The following is a 23632-nucleotide window of genomic DNA, read 5'->3' on the forward strand; positions in this document are numbered from 1 at the left end:
ACATTAATCCCTTTAAGGCAATGTGCTGAATAATTTCTTGATCTTAATTTCTCGGTCGATTTCATGATGTATGGAACATTTAGCTTAAATTCAGTTCAGATGATTTGCCCTTTACCTTTGAATAACCTTTCCAAACTAAATTCGTTGCTGTTATCTTCAGGAAGCACTCAGTGTTGATATGTTAACTCTAGGCCTTTCATTATTCGATTACACACAGATATAGCGTGAAACAGTTACTATGCAACTTCCACATCACCTCAGGAGGAAATGAGGCCAGCTATAGGGTAATAAAAAGGACAACACATAAATATCAGCAGCACTCATCACCATGTAAAAATGTTTGCTGTTCCAGTTCAGGCTAATTGAATCATTCCTTTGTGTATTCAGGACACTAACTGATAAAATGAACTCACTCAATGCAGTTCAATCCACTTGCACGTACTCTAACACATCATGCTGGCATTCACAACCCAAATATGACCTGACAGCACACACAGTCCCATGAGCTCTGACTTCTTTTGTTTAGTAGAATACACACCCGCTGAGGTTTAATGCTCAACCTCTGCCCTTAGTTAGCAAAAGGGAAAAGGCAGAAATCTATACATATCTGCTTATAGAACAGGAAAGGAAACAGAACAGGAGCCACGCAGGCTCCCACACAGAGATTCACCCCAAAGGTTCCTCCATGCACTGCTATCTAATGTAAATATATATGCTGGGGCCGATGCTGATTGAGTTTTTATCAGTCCTCTGTCTTTACCCTTCCTACTTTCCCCTTCAGAGCCACTCCAGCTGACAGTAGTGTCCTTCTGAAAACAGAATGTATCCTGTTTCTGACCCTGTCCCTGTCGCATTGACCCTACAGCACTCTAATAGGTCTAATAGGATTACATGTGCTGAGGCTGCTTTGAAAAACAGTCTTGAGCAACTGTATCATCTGTGTGAAACAGTTGCAGAGACAGTGCATTTAAAAGAATCTTGCAGAAAAAAGTATCATTGTATTATAATTATATTATATAATAGACATTTATTTATTCGAATATTTATAAATATGCATGTATATATATATATATATATTTACTGTATATATGTGTGTGTGTGTGTGTTTGTTTTGTTTTATTTCAGTTTACCTTTATTTTAAGGAACAAAAAATGTTTTTCACCGTTTTAGTTAATTATAGTATATATAATAACAGTAATTAGTAAATTTGTAGCAAAAGCCAACAATACATCGTATGGGTCAAAATTACGATTTTTTTTAATGTCAAAAATCATTAGGATATTAAGTAAAGATCATGTTCCAGAAGACATTTGGTAAATTTCCCACTGTAAATATATCAAATTTTTGATTAGCATTATGCATTGCTAAGGACTTAATTTGGACAAATTTAAAGGCGACTCAGATTCCAGATCTTGGCCAAATATTGTCATATTGTCCTAACAAACCATACATCAATGGAAAGCATATTTATTCAGCTTTCAGATGTATAAATCTCAATTTCAAGAAATTGACTCTTATGAGTGGTTTTGTGGTCCAGGGTCACATATACATATGTATTAGTTATTTACAATGTATTATATACTTAGAGTTAACTATAATTTTATGTTTTTAGTTTTAGTTAATAACCCTGATGGTTATTTTAAAAATTCTGTTGGTGCAATCTAGTCAGGTTAAAGTCAAATGAAATTAGATTTTTGATCAGTACTTAGATTGAAAATAAGCGCGAATTAAGTGCAAGAAGAGCGCTGATATATTATTACATGTGGTGTAGCTCTGGTGTTACATTGTGAAACTCTGACTCAGCTCGTCAAATTGTTTTTCTCACTTCTTATGCGTGATTCCACCTCTTTGTCAGACGCATTTCTTACACATGCTGCCGTTGGTGGCAAAATTACGCCAACTGCTAACTTTGTCTAAAACTATGGCGTATACACCAGTCAACAGTAACCAATCCGCATCACGAAAGGCGAAAGAAACTTTGAGAGTAAAACCACAAAACAATGTCTTCTGCTGCATCACGTCCAGTTTGCAAACACGCTGTACAGGTTGGTTATAAAGCTGTCCACTGCTGCCCTCTGGTGGATTAACATTGAATTGTCTTTTACAAAGCAATAGAGATACGTCTTTGGAAATTTGAGTCAAAAGCAGGAGGTAGATCTCAGGAAGACTATGATTACCCCTAACAGCACACATTTTTACAGACACGTCAGACTTGGCTTCTGTCCCCAGATTTCAAATATATTAGTCTGAATAAAAAGAGCCTAGACATTTTTCTCATTGCCTGCTTTAAATGGCGGCAAAATTTTGTTAAACCCTGAATAATCGCTTGTACTGAGACTTAAGAATAATCTTTTAATTTTAGCTGATATTAAAAATCAAAACTAAAAGCCATATACATATATAAATAAATGGGCTTATTGTGGATTTTTTTTTTTATATCAGCTAAAATTAATATATATTATTTTATTTATTTTTTTGGAAGAAAACACCAAGACTTCAATATCAATAAACTTTTAATAAATAGTTTCTCATTAGTTCCTAATATTTACAGCCAGTTCACCATTCACATAATGTTTCTATTCTTTTAGAGCACATTTTAGGCACAAATTAATTGGCTTTTTTTTTTTCTGAGGCAAACACCAGATTTCTTTGCAAGTTAGTGGCAAGTGGATGAAGTAATTATGCAGGTACAAAACAGGATGATAACCATTGTCTCTGTTACTCGCTAGGATATGAGACAAAGAATTCCATTCAAGTTTGGTCATACAGATCAATGCAAAAATTCAGTCCATTTTAAATAACATTTACATGGTTTTTAAATGCTGTAAAAGAACAAATGGTCCAAAATGTTAGCTAAAAGAAGTTACTATGACTAAACCTGTGGATCATCTTGTTGATTTGTCTTGAAAATAGTAAAAGAAAACCATACAAATACCAGAAAGTCAATAAAAACACACAAAGACAGAAATAAAGTCATAGGTATGGCACCTAAAACCAAATAAACAAAACCTAGATATCGGTTAAAAAAAAAACAAGTGATCTGAATGCACTTAGAGGTTTTCTCTGGAAAAATCAAACGTTCATGTTGAGATCTGATAAAGTATTCAAAGTTTGTTTCACCAGAAAGAAAGAAAAATAAATAAATGCACCGCAAATAGAAATCGGCCACAAAATTTGGGGTCTAAAATTACAACGACGTGCCCAGAAAGCTTAGCTCGAATAGAAATACCACGTTTAGAGTCTAGTATAATACCACAGAACTTTGTAACCTTGTACAACCTACAGTAGCAGCATGTGTGATATTAATTGACTGGATCTAGCGATGCTCATCCAATAACATGTAAGCTAATCCACCCACATCAGTGCTTGCGGTAATATGAAAACTAGGTATGCGGTCAGTAAGCTCTTAACCCTGCTAGCCTGTTGAAACATGGCAGTGCTGACGTTCACAGGGAGCTCTGGCGGCAAGGCGGACGATAAATGAGAATGAAATGTGTGCAGGCTCCGACAGGAGCGATACGATTGACCCTTCTCAGAGCGAAGTCTTCATCTGGGTTTGGTAATTGCAATAGAAAGTCACTTAAAGGCATCTTTTACTTCCCCTGCATGAATTTTGACATACCTCTCATGATAGAAAAGGAGAGGAAGTACAAACCATTTCATCTGATGTACAAGAACAGAAACTGTAGGTTGAAAGGGCATGATACTACAGCGATGACTGCGTGAAATGACGCTGATGACCTTCTCTCTTAAATTTCTTGGTTGCGTTTCCTCTAGGATTCAAAGAGAAGACACTCAATTTGTTGTATCTGTAGTACAAAACCCAAGAAGAACCAGTAGAAAGCAGCACATCAAAAGTTAGCCTGTAACGTCACGACAGACACGTTCCCTATTGTTACAGTTACCAGGTCTTTGGACAAGGAACATTTATATAATTTATGTTGAAATTCTGAAAGAGAGAAAAAACAACAACAAAAAAAAAAAACTACGTAACAGTAAAAATGAGGAAAACCGTCACCAAGTCTGTATCGGCACACAACTGCGTCTGCTCGCATTTCCCTCACTTGTGCAAGGCAAAATGTCTTTAGCTCCACTTCCTGTTCCTCAAGGCCAAGGTCAGCTCCCTGTTGGCCCAGTAACGCACTTGTAAGATCTGCACCAGTTCCCACAGCTCGTTCCGCGAGGGAACAAGAGAGGACGGTGATGCCATCTTGTGTAAAAGATGCACTGCACGCGTGCGTTTGGGGAGGTTGGGGTGGTGATTGTGAGGGGGTTTGGGGTCCGTCGCCCGTCCCCCTCGTCAGTGGGGTTATACGCTGCTGTCCTCCAGTAGAGGCTCCTTGCCCTCGCAGGGTCCGCCCTGCGAACTGTGTAAGTGGCTCTGTGCGCCGTTGTTGTGCTTCTTGTAGCTACCGGGCCGCTGGTTGAGGGCATTGTGCTCTGGGATGAAGAGGGCAACCAGCAGGGACAGCAACACCGAGCACGCTCCGAACAGGAAGGGAGGGCCAGGGATGATGGCACTCTGAAGAGGCACGGATAGAGAGAGATTTGTGGGTAGGTGCATGTTTTGTAATACAGATAGATTTCTCAATGCTTATCACTCACCTCATCTGTAGGGTTGGCCATGTTGGGTTTGGCACCCTTCTCTGGGCTCTCTGCGGGGTCCATTTCACTGAGCTCCACGTGGAACAGGTAGAAGACGAAGCCGTAGAGCGCTGGACCCAGACCGTTACACAGTCCTCGGATTCCCGTGATCATCCCCTGCACCACACCTGACACAGAAACAGGACAGACTGAATGAGTGCGCATTTTTCGCTTCTTTAAAAGAGTACAAAGCAAAGCAACAATACACTCCCATTCAAAATTTTGCGCAATTTGTTTAAGAAATTCATACTTTGATTCAGCAAGGACACAAAGGGAAAGACACCATTACAAAATGTTACAAAAAATTATATTAAAAATGTTATATTAAAAACACCTGCTTAATATTAAAAATATTAAGCAGCTGTTCTCAAGATTGATAAGAAGCCTTGTCAGAATAAGAGTATTCCTTAAAAAATAAATATTTATTTTAGTTGTTAGTATTCTACATTTACACAAAATAAAAATGTAAAATAAAATATAAAGTTAAATTAAAAATTTAAATAATGTATTTTACTATCAGTATAACATTAAAACTATTAATCAGCTTATTAGTATTGACCACAATTTGGTACATGAATAATAATTCAACCAACTGCATAAGATCAGACAGTCATTACTGGGTTAAAAGTAAACTGGTTTATTCTGCATATTATCCTGTTTATTACATGGTTAACAAATACATACATGCACATAAGATGATGATTTTATTACTTGAGACGAGATTGCATAGTTACACAAGAGACATGAAACTAACAAAGCTTTGTTTTTGTCCACGGAATGCAGCGAATATTCAAGAGAACCAAGTAATAACAATTAACAGCGGCTTATCATAATCATTCTGTGGCTAAGCTTAACTAAATGTGCCAGCCAGAGGATTTTGAGAGTGAATATTTTAAGATTGGACATTTTGAGGCTGCATGTGTCTCACCTTGTTGGTCGGGGTCTGCGTTGCGGGACACTATGGCACTGATTGCTGGGAAGGTGATGCTGGACATGGCAGCAACGGCTCCAGCAGCCCACATCATCCTTAAAAAACAAATCAACCATCGGACTCTCTCACACACACAGACTCAATCTGTTTTAGTTTACATGCATGTGTAACTGGTTTCAGGAACACGCACTGATCCAAAACACACACTGTTGAGGTCATGTTTACTTGTCTATTTGAGTTCCAGCCAAGAGACACAGATAGATAACTTAATGATAGCTTTCCTAAAGTTCAAAGAGTAAAGCGCGGTGCTAGCACCGCCAAGGTCACATGTTCGATTCCCAGGGAAAGCGTGAACCGATTAAAAAAATAAATAAGTGTACCGTGAAGTCGCTTTGGATGAAATGGTCTGCTAAATGTAAATGATGCTTGTAATAGCAGGATAAAGGAGTCAACATGTTTTCTTGTATTTCCATTTTTCCAAAATTATGTTTTAGGAAAGTATCTAAGCTCTAAAACATCTAGTTCAAGTGCTTTAAATAAAGCTTATGAAATACCACAATAATAAGTACTGATTTCAAGTACAAATCCGATTATCACCTGAACTGTACCATGCCTAATGAAGGTTGCTGCCCTCTAGTGGGTTTCTAGATGATAAACTCACCAGGGCTGGGAGCCAAAGCCGTACCAGGCCAGCTGTAGGATCTGAAAGCCGAGGCCTAACAAGATAGTGTTCTTATTCCCTATGGAACGCATCAGGATTCCCAGGACAACCGTCTGCACAGAGAAAGGAAACATTACTCTGAAATCTTCACTGCCTTCCATTTACAACCGAATGCCTGACGCACTCGCACAGTGAGCAGATTAGTACGAATGCACACACGCTGTGCTGCTCAGAGTCAGGCAATACAACCTTACAATGGAACGGGTGAAAAAAAAAAAAAAAAGCCTGGAAACCAACCTGAGCCAAGATGGACAGGATTCCCACCACTGCAATGAAGGCAGCAACTGTTTCTGATGTAAATCCAATGACCTGGGAATTAAAGGCAAGATTTGGGTAGTTGAAAATGTACACGGTTTAAGACGATTTTATGATTTAGGTACTAAACATTCAATAAAGGAAAATTTTCGTTCGGGTGCAACAATCCAGTGGATCTAACTGTGCAAATAATGATGTTATTTATGTATATGCATGTATGTGTGTGCGCGCGCGCGTGTATGCGTGCGTGCTTGTGAAAAGTCAGGACATAGATTTGTATAATGACAAAGGTATGACATAGGTACTACAAGGTGAAGGTGACATCGACATCTCAGGACATTGACCCATGTCCCCACTTTTCAAAACACTTAAATCATACAGAGCGAGGTTTTTTTTGGGGAAAGTTGAAATGCACAGTCTCCTGTAAGGTGTAGGTTTAGGTGTAGGGCAATAGCACATACAGTAAGTACAGTATAAAAACCATTACGCCTATGGGTTGTCCCCACTTTTCACAAGAACGTGTATATATGTATATGTATATGTATATATACACACATACATGTATACACAGTGGGTACGGAAAGTATTCAGACCCCCTTAAATTTTTCACTCGGTTATATTGCAGCCATTTGCTAAAATCATTTAAGTTCATTTTTTTTCCTCATTAATGTACACACAGCACCCCATATTGACAGAAAAACACAGAATTGTTGACATTTTTGCAGATTTATTAAAAAAGAAAAACTGAAATATCACATGGTCCTAAGTATTCAGACCCTTTGCTCAGTATTTAGTAGAAGCACCCTTTTGATCTAATACAGCCATGAGTCTTTTTGGGAAAGATGCAACAAGTTTTTCACACCTGGATTTGGGGATCCTCTGCCATTCCTCCTTGCGGATCCTCTCCAGTTCTGTCAGGTTGGATGGTAAACGTTGGTGGACAGCCATTTTAGGTCTCTCCAGAGATGCTCAATTGGGTTTAAGTCAGGGCTCTGGCTGGGCCATTCAAGAACAGTCACGGAGTTGTTGTGAAGCCACTCCTTCGTTATTTTAGCTGTGTGCTTAGGGTCATTGTCTTGTTGGAAGGTAAACCTTCGCCCAGTCTGAGGTCCTGAGCACTCTGGAGAAGGTTTTCGTCCAGGATATCCCTGTACTTGTCCGCATTCATCTTTCCCTCGATTGCAATCAGTCGTCCTGTCCCTGCAGCTAAAAACACCCCACAGCATGATGCTGCCACCACCATGCTTCACTGTTGGGACTGTATTGGACAGGTGATGAGCAGTGCCTGGTTTTCCACACATACCGCTTAGAATTAAGGCCAAAGTTCTATCTTGGTCTCATCAGACCAGAGAATCTTATTTCTCACCATCTTGGAGTCCTCCATGCGGGCTTTCATGTGTCTTGCACTGAGGAGAGGCTTCCGTTGGGCCACTCTGCCATAAAGCCCCGACTGGTGGAGGGCTGCAGTGATGGTTGACTTTCTACAACTTTCTCCCATCTCCCGACTGCATCTCTGGAGCTCAGCCACAGTGATCTTTGGGTTCTTCTTTACCTCTCTCACCAAGGCTCTTCTCCCCCAATAGCTCAGTTTGGCCGGACGGCCAGCTCTAGGAAGGGTTCTGGTCGTCCCAAATGTCTTCCATTTAAGGATTATGGAGGCCACTGTGCTCTTAGGAACCTTAAGTGCAGCAGAAATTTTTTTGTAACCTTGGCTAGATCTGTGCCTTGCCACAATTCTGTCTCTGAGCTCTTCAGGCAGTTCCTTTGACCTCATGATTCTCATTTGCTCTGACATGCACTGTGAGCTGTAAGGTCTTATATAGACAGGTGTGTGGCTTTCCTAATCAAGTCCAATCAGAATAAGCAAACACAGCTGGACTCAAATGAAGGTGTAGAACGATCTCAAGGATAATCAGAAGAAATGGACAGCACCTGAGTTAAATATATGAGTGTCACAGCAAAGGGTCTGAATACTTAGGACCATGTGATATTTCAGTTTTTCTTTTTTAATAAATCTGCAAAAATGTCAACAATTCTGTGTTTTTCTGTCAATATGGGGTGCTGTGTGTACATCAATGAGGGGAAAAAATTAACAAATGATTTTAGCAAATGGCTGCAATATAACAAAGAATGAAAAATTTAAGGGGGTCTGAATACTTTCCGTACCCACTGAGATATATATATATATATATATGCACTAATGTATCTATTATTTTTACATTTTTCAGCTTTTATTCAAACTTCACTAGTAACTTTGTGTGCTTTTGTCAATTTTTAAAAATTGTTTTAAAAATCTGTTTTAAATTTACTTAATTTTAGAACTTAAAAGTAATTTAAGGTTTTCATCATATGACCCTGGAGCACAAAACCAGTCTTGAGTGTCTCTTTTTCAAAATTGAGATGTATACATAATCTGAAATCTGAATAAATAAGCTTTCCATTGATGTATGGTTTGTTAGGATTGGACAATATTTGGCCGAGATACAACTATTTGAAAATCTGGAATCTGAGGGAGCAAAAAAAAATAAATCTAAATATTGAGAAAAATCGCCTTTAAAGTTGGCCAAATGAAGTTCTTAATGCATAACTAATCAAATGAAGTTGATATATTTATGGTAAGAAATTTACAAAATATCTTCATGGAACATGATCTTTATTTAATATCCTAATGATTTTTGGCATAAAAGAAAAATCGATAATTTTGACCCATACAATGTATTTTTGGCTATTGCTACAAATATACCCCAGCGACTTGAGACTGGTTTTGTGGTCCAGGGTCACATATGTGCTGTCAAACGATTAATCGCATCCAAAATAAAAGTTCTCATAATAAATATACACAGTATACACAAACACACACACAAAAACTTATTTAAAAAAAAAAAAAAAAAAAGCGATTAATCGTTTGACAGGACTAATATTATATGTGCTTTATTTCAATGAACAAAAATGTTTTAATAGTTTTAGTTTCTGATAGCAACACTGTCGTGAAATAAACCTCTGATTTATTAAATGGAAAAAACCCATTTATAGCAACAGCATCAATCATGCTGTTTCCTTAGTTTATTTTCAGTCATTTAATTTCCAATAACTGTCAGTTGCAAGGTGGAAGAAAACAAGTGTTACATGATGTTTCTAAGAACTGCAGTAATCAGATACAGGTACATCAGGCCTGTGGTATTGTATGCACGCATCTCACAAAACCACACAACGCTCTGCTCTGAAATATTGGCAAATGGCCTTCTGCAAAATAGATGCATTTTAAAAGGAAGATGAGTTTAAAAAAACATGACTATCTCAAACAGTTACTTCTATCTATTTACTTGGAGGGTGAGGGAAGCTATGTGAAGTATGACTCATGAATATGTGACTCACATTTAGGGTATTTGCTTAAGCTACAACAAGGTTTGAGTGTTTGCATAAGCGTCACGGTACATTCATGCTACCTGCAGTGAACAGCAGCTGCAACCTCAGAGATCCGCCGTGCCAATACATTAGAGTTACAGATCTGTTTCCTTGTAGTATTGATACAAAAGTGTGTGAACTGTACCTGTCTGAGATACAGGAAGAAACTGGAATACTGTCCAGCCTCAGGCAGGTAAGACAGGAAGACTGTGATGCAGATCAGGAGAACCGTGGAGTCCTGGCCCACCTTACGCAAGGACTGTGAACAAGAGAGTCACAGAGAGAACATGAGACTGAGGGAGGAGGACACAGAGAGAGAGAGAATGAGTGGGCAGCAGCACAGAAACAGGATTCATTTAGTAAGTGACAGACTACATCTATTCTTCTTCAAATGCTTGCTGTTGTACAGCAGCTCAGGGGTTTGTTTCTTCTGGTATCGACACTGGTAGTGATTTGTGGCAACAAGGCAACCAGATTGGGAACATGCAAATTGTTTCAGATGGGAAAATATAAAATAATAATCAAATAATAACCATCATAATTTGATTCAATTCTGATTTAATGATCAAGATGCATATTATCAATGCTGAAAACAGTTGTACTTTAATATTTTTGTGGAAACATTTATTCTTTGAATGAGAAACTGTAAAAATAGCATTTATTTTAAAATATACATATTTTTGTAACATTATCAATGTTTTTACTGTCAGTTTTGATCAAATACATACATCCTTGGAGAACTAAATTATAAATTTTTCTATTTTTTTTTTTTATGTAGTGTTTTCAAAAAAAAAAAAAAAAAAAAAAAACACACACAACACTACACCAAACATTTGTAGCACGCCTCGCATCCAATAATCACAAAGAGCTCCGTGCTTTCTTACTTCTGATAAGAAACAAACTCTCAGCTTTCAAATCCAGTACATTCTATCACTAAATACAAACAATGAATACCATTTTGACGCTTTTAAATGTGACGTGACGGATTGCTATTGCACCTCAGTTCTAGTCTCTTCCAGTTTAATAAGTTATAGCGCAAAATACACACGAATGTACATCATAAGATGTTGAAAGATACAGTATGGCTTACCAAAATGTATCATGTCTGTCTAATGTAATCACTCAATCAGTGTTTCAACTGTGGAAAGATGCCAATAAAACTGCTGAGGTAAATGTCACATTAAGTGACATACTGTTCACAATCTAAGTTATTCCGCTGTTCACAGTTCATTAGTTAGCTATAAAACAACACTGAAGGAGAGCTTTTTTTACTTATTATATATGCATGTTTGAATAAATCTCGTTCACCATTCCTGGCTGGTGGAATGATCTTCCCACCCATATTCGGAGCGCTGGATCCCTGTCAATCTTCAAGCAACAGCTGAAAACTCATCTCTTTCGACACTACTTGACTTCACCCTACACATTTATATAAAAAAAAAAAAAAAAAAAAAAACCTCTCCTTATTTATTCGTTCCCTTGCTAGCTTGTACTTATTTAAACAATGCCTGAGACTTGGTGTTACAAGCACTTCGTTTGTCTGATTGCCTCTTCAAGATGAATCGCTTTATGTATTCCCCAATTGTAAGTCGCTTTGGATAAAAGCGTCTGCAAAATGACTAAATGTAAAATGTAAATGTAAATCTGGCATTAAGGCATTTATGAAGAAAAAAAAAAAAATAAAAAAGGAAAATTAATGTTCAAGTTTATGGTAACAAAAGTGATTAACATTCAACCTGTTCTTTTTCATCAGTATTATTTGTGATTTGAATTGCGTGAACGGGAGTTCCTCTTTTGCTGTGCTATAAGCCGGGCTTCAGACGAATTCACGACCTTATCACTTTTTACAAGAAAAGATAAGTCCGTTTTGCTTACATCTATTCACAGTTTAAAACTAAAACAAATGATTGAAAGATGGATTCATTGTTATTCTTAACTGAAAAGCAGAACAACAATAAAACCGTAGGCTACAAACCAACTTATATAAATGTAATTAACAAACGAATAACATGAGGTATGGCATAGGCTACACCAGAACATTTAGCAAACACTGAGGAATCAAATAAAAAAAGAAAACATTTAAAAGAAAGCCTCCATAGCGTAACTTGAGATAAACGGCTAAGACAAAACCAACAATGTTCACCTTCTCTGGTTTAAGCAGCAGTCTTTTATTTTACTTTCGCTTGAAAACCAAATCCTCCGTCCCGTCTGCCATCGTTTCCTCATTTTTGCCGCTTGTGCTGACGAGAGTATAAATCAGGCTCTGCTCCTAAAGAGCTCGCATTGAAAGGGCCTCTCTCACTCTCTTCACGTGATCAGAAAACTTACACCTGCTGCACTGTGCGGCGGCTCTGCACCGCGCACTTTATGCATGGAGCAGAGCAGACAAACATCACAAAGAAAAAAAATTTAACTTGCTGCAGTAGGAGAAGGCACTGCATATAAATTTTAGTATACAATAAATTACAAGCTTCAGAGCACGCAGACGAAACATGATCTTATTTTGGGACCGCAGTTTTGGGAGTTAATTATAACAAAACACTTTGAAGAGTCTTTGCTCAAGCATTTTAGAATGACAACAAATGGCAACAAGATCCGTCTGCTGGTTAGTCAAATTATCTCATCGCAAAGTCACATGTCTTTTTTGATGCACCTTAAAGAATTTATTCGGTAAAAGTGTTGCCATCATAGTTTATGTGCATGTTTTCTTACCAGATAAGAAATTGATCCTACTTAGTGGAGTGTATAAGTTTATTAATGCGCATCTTGCCATTTCCATTCAGCATTTTTTTATACATATATATATATATATATATATATATACTTTTTTAATATAATATCCCAAAATGCGCATAAAAATAGGTTGACGGAAACATAGCTATTGACATCAGTGACTCACTGCAAAGGGGTCTGCCTGCTCCCATGAGATGGGGGCTCCCCATGAAGCTGGTCTCATCTTCTCAGGCAAGGACTCAGGAACCGCTACCAGGATAAAACAGATGTCTAGCAGAGCAATGGCCGTGGCAAGAATCACCACCAGAGTGTCTCCATATGCTGCTGAGAGGTAAGCACCGATCGCTGGGCTTGTCACCAAACTGGCTGCAAAAGTGGCCGATACCTGTGGGAAAGGACCAGAATCTTGAGATTAAAATCAACTGCGCTGACCGCAAGGGAAATGTTCAACAATGCAATTAACACATTCATTTCTTGTTTGCAGGGCAAAAACGGAAACCACAGACGGCTGTTAAAACAGGAAACTAATATGTGCCAAAGCGCTACAAAAAAAGTAACTGCTGTTGCACATATGCTGTGAAGTCAGGTTACAACATCAAAACATCATGGTTCTCTTCTCACCAAGCCATATGCTGTGCTCCTTTCATGCTCCTGAGTGATATCGGCCACATATGCAAAGATCACAGAGAAAGTGACCGCAAACACACCAGACATGGAGATCACTGCAAAGTACCACCTGTGGGATCAGACAGTCAGAATGAGAAGATCTCCAGAAAAATGCTTTAACTTTAAAATAACTGTACATGACATTTACAAAAATAGCTTCTCACCTTAAGGTTAAACTCACAACAGTGTGTATATATTAGTGCTGTCAAATGATTAATCGGATCCAAAATAATAGTTTGTTTACATAATACAGTGGGGCAAAAAAGTATTTAGTCAGCCACCAATTGTGCAAGTTCTCCCACTTAAAAAGATGAGAGAGGCCTGTAATTTTCATCATAGGTATACCTCAACTATGAGAGTCAAAATGAGGAAAAAAAAAAAAAAAAAAAAATCCAGAAAATCACATTGTAGGATTTTTAAAGAATTAATTGGTAAATTCCTCGGTAAAATAAGTATTTGGTCACCTACAAACAAGCAAGATTTCTGGTTCTCACAGACCTGTAACTACTTCTTTAAGAGGCTCCTCTGTCCTCCACTCGTTACCTGTATTAATGGCATCTGTTTGAACTCGTTATCAGTATAAAAAGACACCTGTCCACAACCTCAAACAGTCCAACTCCAAACTCCACCATGGCCAAGACCAAAGAGCTGTCAAAGGACACCAGAAACAAAATTGTAGACCTGCACCAGGCTGGGAAGACTGAATCTGCAATAGGTAAGCAGCTTGGTGTGAAGAAATCAACTGTGGGAGCAATTATTAGAAAATGGAAGACATACAAGACCACTGATAATCTCCCTCGATCTGGGGCTCCACGAAGATCTCACCCGTGGGGTCAAAATGATCACAAGAACTGTGAGCAAAAATCCCAGAACCACACGGGGACCTAGTGAATGACCTGCAGAGAGCTGGGACCAAAGTAACAAAGGCCTCAAATCCTGCAGTGCCAGGCGTGTCCCCTGCTTAAGCCAGTACATGTCCGGGCCCGTCTGAAGTTTGCTAGAGAGCATTTGGATGATCCAGAAGAGGATTGAGAGAATGTCATATGGTCAGATGAAACCAAAATAGAACTTTTTGGTAAAAACTCAACTTGTTGTGTTTGGAGAAGAATGCTGAGTTGCATCCAAAGAACACCATACCTACTGTGAAGCATGGGGGTGGAAACATCATGCTTTGGGGCTGTTTTTCTGCAAAGGGACCAGGACGACTGATCCGTGTAAATGAAAGAATGAATGGGGCAATGTATCGTGAGATTTTGAGTGAAAACCTCCTTCCATCAGCAAGGGCATTGAAGATGAAACGTGGCTGGGTCTTTCAGCATGACAATGATCCCAAACACACCGCCCGGGCAATGAAGGAGTGGCTTCGTAAGAAGCATTTCAAGGTACTGGAGTGGCCTAGCCAGTCTCCAGATCTCAACCCCATCAAAAATCTTTGGAGGGAGTTGAAAGTCCGTGTTGCCCAGCGACAGCCCCAAAACATTACTGCTCTAGAGGAGATCTGCATGGAGGAATGGGCCAAAATACCAGCAACAGTGTGTGAAAACCTTGTGAAGACTTACAGAAAACGTTTGACCCCTATCATTGCCAACAAAGGGTATATAACAGTGTTGAGATGAAATTTTGTTATTGACCAAATACTTATTTTTCACCATAATTTGCAAATAAATTCTTTAAAAATCCTACAATGTGATTTTCTGGGTTTTTTTTTCATTTTGTCTCTCATAGTTGAGGTATACCTATGATGAAAATTACAGGCCTCTCATCTTTTTAAGTGGGAGAACTTGCACAATTGGTGGCTGACTAAATACTTTTTTGCCCCACTGTATATGTATGTGTACTGTGTATATTTATTATGTATATATAAATACACACACATACAGTATATTTAGAAAATATTTACAGGTATATACATTTATATATTTATATTTTATATATTAACATAACATTTTTCTTAAATATATACATGCATGTCTTTGTATTTATATATACCAAATATTCACACATTATATAAACAGAAACGTTTATTTTGGATGCAATTAATCGTTTGACAGCACTAATAATGTGTATATGTATGCATGCATAAGTATTATTCTACCCAGACACAATGACACATTTTATCAACATATTAAAAATATTGTGTTTCATATTACATTAATTAGAATACATTTTTCAAATGGGTGTTAAAACTACGTAAGCCTTCATTTTCTTGATTAAAAATAATATTTTTCCATTTATTTTTTTTTAAATTGCAATATACAACATTTCCTGAAGATTTGTGTGAAATTAACTTACTAAACTAATACTAATCTCTGCAGAAGTATCTGGCTATGTTGCCTATAGAGCTGTGACATATTAACCCTAAATAGGAGTCAAGAAAACAAACATTTGTAATGTTAAGGTGTAGGTGATCTAGGTCTTTTATGTGCAGTCAATGTGAAGTCTATGGAGGGTGACTCTTGAGCCTTTGCCTGTCTGCATTGGTCTTCATGTAAGAGACGTACCATGGGCTGATCTTCATGAGAGGGATGGGAGCGCAAGTGAAGAACACCGTGAGCAGCAGGAAGGACTTCCGACCCCACACATCTGATAGAGCACCGATTAGTGGAGCACTCAGAAAAGACAGCAGACCCTGAGTGAATACAAAAGGCACATGACTCCCTTAAATGACACATTTACTTTAAAGTTACGAAACATCAGAATGACACGACCAGAGCTTGTCAGGATGTGATAAACTTATATTTGACAATAACACACAAGTCAGGCTGATCACAGAATCTTGTTTGTTGGTCAGATTTAAAAATGGTACATTATGTACCAACTTCACCATATTTAGGGGTATCACTGCGTGACCAGGGCTTATCATGAATAAACATGGCAACCGAAAGAGCAGCGAGCTTCAATCATGACTTATTCCTCTTCTCCCTTTCTGATGTGAGAAGAGATAAGAATGAGTAAAAGTGAACAGCTGTAGTCAATGTCCTACCTTGACACCATGAATAAGTCCGTTCATCAGGAATGTGTGCTGGGGGAATGTCTGATGTAACACCTGAAACGAAAACACAGATTGACCATAAATGTATGCTGTAAACTGATAATCTGTTGGCTACAAAATAACCACGAGCTGGTAATTATTCACTAGCTTTACGCTCTGACAGAACTCAAAGCAGCACTGCTACTGGCTAACAAGAAGGATTGGGTGATTCATCACAATGAAATTTACACAGACTTTGCTCACAATATAAAAGTATGCAACATCATGAACCTTACAACGATTTTAATGCACTTTTAGACTCAAGATTCATCTTTCTCTCATGAGTATAAGAGTCAGAGATGCTTTATTAAGCTCTTATTTAAACTTCCAATTTCAATGAAACATTACATAATAAACAGTCAGTTTTTAATTATGTCAGTGCGTATAATCACAACAGGTGTCAAAATATCAATAAAAGTGTTTATGTAGTATACAACTGCAGAAAACTTGCCTAATATTTTGCTTTACTTCATGCATTAAACATTTTGGTTGTACTTGGCAACAAACAAGTTTGATTAAACAGAATACAAAAATAATGAATAGATAAATACATTTCTGTATCTCTACTTATTTGCTCTGAAAATGCTTACATGTTAACTAACATCAGCAAACAGTTGAAAACAACCCATTTCCACTTTAAAAATTATTAATTGGGTAGAAAATCGTGTGTAATCTGTAATGTCCGTGTCAAATACCCAAGCTGTCGACAAGCCAAGTTTGCTGCATGATCGAAAAGCTCATTTGTTTTTCCAGATAAATGATGAGTGTCATTTGTTCTTACTGAAGGTTACAAAATAACCACCTCAAGTACAAAACATGCTGTTTTGACTATGCAATGAAATGACCAACCTATGACCAACCTATAATAAAGTACAAGACAAGGCTGTATTAAAACAGCAATGATACTTGTGCATTCTGAGAGGTGAACTGCTTTTTATTTGAGGCTGAGCACAAGTACCGTCATTGCTGTTGATTGCAGGTGCAGGCCTCTAACTGGAGCAATGATTCCCACAGCTGGATTAATCATTAAACTCACTGTATACAACAATGTCAATGTTTTACATATGTACATAAGTGCACAAGAGATCTGTTCTTTTATGATTGGGAGACAAATCAATTGACCTGTATACAAATTCAAAGACAAAGTCTTCAGTTCCAAGAGGTCCAAAAGTCTAACAAGGAACATTAAGCTTTACTTATAAAGCAGCATGGTCAATTCTTGATTCTGCTAGGCTAAAAAAAGGCATTTATCAGTTATCTTCTATAACTGCACAGCTATAACAGACTAACTGGTTATTGGTAATTCAATGTTGTTGGTCTGTTGTAAACTGACCTGCAAAAATGATTCTGCTTGTATATAGGTCAGATTCATACAATGAGAATGGAAATGTAAACGGTTTAACAAACCCTCAATGCACCAGTGGGGAGAAGTCAAGTCAAGTCACCTTTATTTATATAGCGCTTTTAACAATACAGATTGTGTCAAAGCACTTAACAGTATCAAATTGGAGGATAGTGTCAGTAACGTACAAGATTAAACACTAAATTTTCAGTTAAAGGCATTTCATTATTAAATTTAGAGATGTCATTGTCTAGATCAGTTTAGCATAAATAGTATAAAGTATAGAAGAATTTTTTTTTTTAAACTGAAATGAGTAAAAAAATAATTGTTTCTTCACTTTTGCTTAATGTTTCAATTGTTCCGTTCTCATTTAAGAAATGATGGGTGATTTTGAATTGTACTGGTACTTTTCCCCACTCTAAATGTCAGAATGAATGCTTTGAACAGACTGTTCTGTTGCTCTGTTAGGAGATGAAAAAGCACGTAACACATTTCACCTGCTGTGTTAATTTGATATAGAACTCAGATTTTAGGGTGTGCTGAAGCACAGCTGAAAGTCTGAAAGAGCAAAACTGTGCCTCTAACTGAGACATAAGACTTGTCAGTGCGGCGTTCAGCTGGAAGGGTTTGTTAGGCTCATTAGTGCTTCAGTGTCAGAGGCTACTAATCAAATAAAAGGCCAGAGCAAAGAGGCGACTTTCTGGCTCAACTGCACCAACTAAATGCTAATCCTCCTCCCAAATTAGGAAATGAGGACAATGAAGGGACAAAAAAGGGTCAATTTATTCATATATGAGACATTAAGCAACTAGGGTCCATTTACATTTCAGCCACTACCAACAGCCGATAATACAACCTACAAAAAAAAAAAAAAAAAGATTTCAATTTGTTCTCAGATTTCTGTATGCTGTGGCTGATAAATGATATCAAGGCTCATATTATAAATCTATATGGTTCTGTGTTTATTGTGCCGAGGTATCGAGAGAACAGACAATGCCAATATTTGCAGATACAGAGACGGTAACAGATACACTGCACCATACATCCCTAGAAACAACCCTACAAAATAAACAAAGAAAACAAACCTGGACATATTTGATACCTTAATTTAATAGCAGTAAGATTAAATCTTATATTTACACTACCAGGTCAGCAAGTTTGCAATGCAGTTAAGAAACTTATAATGCTACAAAAGATTTCTATTACCATTTATTTATTTACTTTTTATTCACCAAAGAATTTTGAAAAATATGCATCATGGTTTGCACAAATATTAATCAGCACAACTATCAACACTGATAATAATAAGGAATATTTCTTGTCCACTAAATCAGCATAATGGATTTCTGAAGGATCATGTGACACTGAAAACCGGAGTAATGGCTACTGAAAACTTTACTTTGCTAATAATATAGTCCACAATAACTGTTTTACTGTATTTTTGATCAAATAAAATGCAGCCTTGATGAGAATAAGACTTCTTTAAAAATAAAAAATGACTGACCCCAAACTTTTAGATGGTGTCTAATGTAATTATATATATATATATATATATATATATCAGATCAAATATACATTTAAATGCATATTAATATATATTGAGCTTGGCCTGATTGGTCCAGATTTCGCTCTAAGGGCTTGCTGACTTGTACTGCAAGTCAGACCCAACACTACTTTCAATTCATGCATTATTCAAGAAAAGGAAACTGCAATTCCACTTTGCATGCTGTGTAAATCTTAAGGAAACACCGGTTACAATCAGAGCCACGGATCACTTTGAGGCAAAAGGTTTTGCAAATAGCACGTTGTGCAGCATGCTGTGACTGTACTGGATACAGCGTCAACAATAGTATCGTGCTGACCAGCATAAAAAAAAAAAAATAATAAATAAAAAAAAACTGGCAGAAACTTACAAAGTAAATCACAGGTTCAGCTTCATTTACAACCATGTGGCCTGATAAACCCTCCAGTTAGCCTTCAGAATAAAAAGGTCATTATTAGCATGACGCCGTTTGATGTTGTTTTAAAATGGCTGGGTCCATTATACTCCGCCAACACAATCAACTAAAACTGAGTGCATCATTCTGCCCTCTCCATTTGATCAGGATTAATTTATTCAGAAATTTGTACAAGGCTCCTTAGATACGGGCAATGGGAAATGTCACTCCTTGTTATGGATACAAAAGGATGAATGCAAACATTCATTGCTCATAATTCGCTCTGATCTGAAACTGTGAATGTGGGCAATGAAGCAAAACTGGTTTACCGTAAGCATGGGAGTGGTGAGCAGTCCCCAGGCGAAGAACTCCAGGAAGATAACCACCACCGCATGGTAGACACTGGGCTCTCCAATCCCCTGTGGCTAAACAAGGAGGATCTACATTACAAATAATGTTACTACAAACAAACAAAATACAGGCTGCAATGTGAACAACATAGATAAAGGAAGCAATACGGAGGAAGTTTGGACAAGAGAAATAGGAGAAGGCATGATACACAAATACAATATATTTGACTTAACAGAGGTTTTATTATCACTAAATAAACAAGATCACAGTTTGCAATAACAGGGTCCAAAGGGCCTACAATGTTAAACTCATTATCTCACACTTACTTTCACTTTAGTTTTCACTAAACCAACCCCTAAAAGCCCAAAACTGCCTTGCCATACCCTTATTGAAATTATGCACGCTGAACTGGAACTGACTTAATGGTACGCAAGAAAGCCCACACACCTGTGTACAATAGCCTGCGGACTGAGCTCAATGCTAAAGATCATTAGAAAAGGGTGAGAGAAAGAAACGTGGTCTGTGTCAAAGCGGCTAACTGTGCAAACACATCTTGAATAGCTTGAATGTACTTGTAAAAGCTCTCAATAAAATTTAGAACATCACAATATTAACTGGGGAGTTTGAAGAGCTACTGTTGATACCTAGAGCTATTGTGTCAAACGTTTAAATTGACTTCGAGGAGACTCAAGCTAATCATTTGTACAACAATAATGTCAATGATTAGAAAGCTCTTATGTACAACTTGTTTATGGTACAGTGTATAACCATCTTACACTTCTTGGAAAATGTGTAGTGCGTTTAAATTACATAGGAGAGGTCAAAGAAAAAAATATTTACTTTAAAAGCAAACATATAATTTAGCATGGTACAAAATTACCATTCAACTCGGGGGGGTTTGTGACGGGAGTTGATAAAAACCTAATCATTAATTAAACTCGACATAACATTAAAATAAACAAACGGGGCTGCACAATTAACCAAATTTAAACTGAAATAGTTATATCTTATCTATCCATAATTATCAAAACAAAGGCTGCAATTTAACTGAAGTGTTGCATTTGGAAATGCAAAGGCAGGTGGTTCACTTTATTGACATTTACATAATTTCCAACATTTTTGAGGACAGAAGTGGAGTGCTTTTTAGCAATATTAAATAAAATAAAAAACGAAAGGTCAAAAATTACATGTTAAAAGCTTTTGGGTTTAAATGTTTGAAAGTGAAGAAATTAAGACTTTTTTTGTAACAAGCACAGGTTTCAAATACATGCACAAAACACCATGATTTCAGGGTATATAACAAAATTTTGTTTTACTTTATGATTAATCTTAATGCCCTTGTAGTCTTTTCAGACATTTGTGAGTTCAGGGCCTTTAAAATGTATTGAAAAGTGTTTCCTTCATAGACAATGGTGCCATAGACTATACAGTATATCATGGGAATACATCCTACGTGATCCATTAAAATTTGACAGCCCATTAACAGCTGTCTTGACATTTTAAGCCCAAATCGACCCTTTAAAAATCAGTTTACAACCAAAACACCATGATAAAACCATAAACACGTAATTTTTATAGAGGACACATCGGGTGAACTGTCGAACAAAACATATGTCATAAAAAGCATGTTGATTTCTATCCTGATGGGACACCCACTTCTGTCACTGGTGGTCACCATAAAGACTATTTCTCTTACTAAATGATTCATTGTCCTAATTTCTAGCTTCCAGTTTCATTTCCAGGTTTTAAGCATAAGGTAACTCACGCGATGTCAAAACGCAAGCTATGATTGATCTGGTTGGCTTTCACGCCAGCTGGCTTGTTTTCACTGTTGACTGCCTAATGAAACTATTGTCTCTCACAAATTACTGTTCATTTCTTCTCGTAAGTAAGAATATACGAGATTACATCACGAAACAGATTAAATCACCAGAAGGTGTCTGACAGGTTGCAATCGAAACGACACTCAATGTAGAGCTGTTACAGCTCATCCTGTAAAAACACTTGCTTAGCCTGCTAGCCCTGACTAGCATATGGCTAACTGCCACAAAGAAATGTTTTACTCACAGTGCCTCCATCTTTAATGATGATTTTCTTGGCTAGAAGAATGCTGCGGTTCAGCCGCTTTTTCTTCTTTTTCTCTCCAGTCATTGTTAACTTATATCCATTCTTGTTTGTGGGAGATGGACCTGCGAGGTGTGGCTAAATATTACAGTTTACCGTTAGCATCCACGCTAAGATATGCGACTTCCTGTCCTCAGTCCTCGCTCTGAGGAGTCCGGCCCATTTTTCTCAATGGGGGCTTTTTATTGGTCAATGTCATACGGGAGTGGTTTTCCTCGCTATTTGATTGGCTGAGTATATCGTCCGTGAGAGTGAACCCAAAGTGCTTATTACCATAATCGGGTACACAAAACAATGAGGAATCCCTCTGTCTTGTAAACTGCTGACTGTTGTGCTGTTTTTATTGTGTTATCCTCACTAACAGACTGGGTTTTGCCAGGCACAAAACTCCGGGGATGTTATTTCGTTACTTTAGAAGAATAAATGACAGATCACAATCATTTTGTTGGATCTTTATATTGGATGTCTTCAATGCCAACAACAAAACTGAAATCATTTGATTTAAAGTTACATAACATAAAGCCATTTACAGACAAGATGTAGCAATCTGCAGCATTAAACCAGTTTCGACACACCTGTTGTAACCATTTCTTACGGAGCCCGGGAAGGCACCTGTAGGAGAAAAAAATCCGTTCCCGTTCAATCCGTTCCCTCAGTTTATAAACCGTACTCACGAATTCTTAAACTGTTCCCTCGGTTTAACAAATCGTGCCCACGGATTAATAAACCGTACCCACGAATTTCCAATCCGTGAGCTCAGATTTTGTAAACCTTACCCACAGATTCATAATCCGCGCGCACGCTTTCGCAATCTGTCCCCACGGGTTTGTAAACTGTACTCACGGATTCATGCAGCAAGCTCCTAGGTAGCCTACGTGTTAACAAATCATACTGTATATTGTTTTATTGCTTATTATTATGTGGAATAGGCCTACAGCAAATTGTAACGGACACGAGTTGGAATACAACGATTTAATAAGAAAGAAGTGCGTCAAAATCTTGTTTAATTTGTGATCTTCTTAGACTTGATTATTATTGTATAATAAACCTGGCATTGTGACTGACTTTGGAGTCATTTGTTACTCTTTTGTAAGTCGTTTTGAATAAAAGCTTCTTCTAAATGCATGTAACCTAAATATATAACAACAACAACAACAATAATAATAATAAAATAATAGTTATTATTATTATTTTAATTTATAGGCTAAATAAATGAGTGCACTTAAGCCAGTAAAATTAACCCCCGGCCGCCACTCACATGCCACGCTTACCCTACTGTACATATGTATATGTATTGTTGAGTGTATGATGCATTGAAAAAGCGTGACGTGCAGCGTGGAACCAGCCCAGTGCAAAGTCCAAAGTCCAACCCTTGGTGTTTTTAACTCCATCCTAATGATCTGAGTGGTCTGTTAGGTTTATATTCAGTGAGCATCTGCAATGCATTTAGGTCCTATGCCATTGAGTGCTTTATAAACGAGTAATAGTACTT

At 37.5% G+C, this 23632-nt stretch overlaps 1 protein-coding gene across 2 annotated transcripts; it reads right to left on the reverse strand.

Moving 5' to 3' along the window:
• Positions 1-2495: 2495 nt before the first annotated feature.
• mfsd14a2 (major facilitator superfamily domain containing 14A2) lies at positions 2496-22286 on the reverse strand. 2 transcript variants are annotated; one of them, XM_058756733.1, is made up of 12 exons: positions 22084-22286; positions 19995-20084; positions 16339-16401; positions 15857-15984; positions 13311-13425; positions 12856-13074; positions 10102-10215; positions 6534-6605; positions 6237-6349; positions 5573-5670; positions 4606-4772; positions 2496-4522 (listed from the first exon to the last, which is right to left on the reverse strand). In XM_058756733.1, exons 1-12 carry the CDS (start codon positions 22165-22167, stop codon positions 4310-4312), a joined length of 1476 nt encoding a protein of 491 aa, XP_058612716.1. In that variant the 5' UTR covers positions 22168-22286; the 3' UTR covers positions 2496-4309. The 2 variants fall into 2 exon arrangements, with proteins under 2 accessions (XP_058612716.1, XP_058612708.1); XM_058756725.1 differs by having other exon boundaries at positions 19995-20090.
• Between the last annotated feature and the right edge of the window lie 1346 nt (positions 22287-23632).

Source organism: Onychostoma macrolepis, chromosome 02 (assembly GCF_012432095.1).
Source record: "Onychostoma macrolepis isolate SWU-2019 chromosome 02, ASM1243209v1, whole genome shotgun sequence".
Classification (NCBI taxonomy): Eukaryota; Metazoa; Chordata; class Actinopteri; order Cypriniformes; family Cyprinidae; genus Onychostoma; species Onychostoma macrolepis.

Excerpts from the sequence above, each read along its gene's own strand:
- mfsd14a2 (XM_058756725.1), bottom strand. The coding sequence starts at position 22,167 with ATGACTGGAGAGAAAAAGAAGAAAAAGCGGCTGAACCGCAGCATTCTT. Across the intron at positions 5,671-6,236 it reads GGCTTTGGCTCCCAGCCCTG|GATGATGTGGGCTGCTGGAG; the intron begins GTGAGTTTATCA and ends TTGTTTTTTAAG. Across the intron at positions 4,773-5,572 it reads CGCAGACCCCGACCAACAAG|GTGTGGTGCAGGGGATGATC; the intron begins GTGAGACACATG and ends TTTCTGTGTCAG.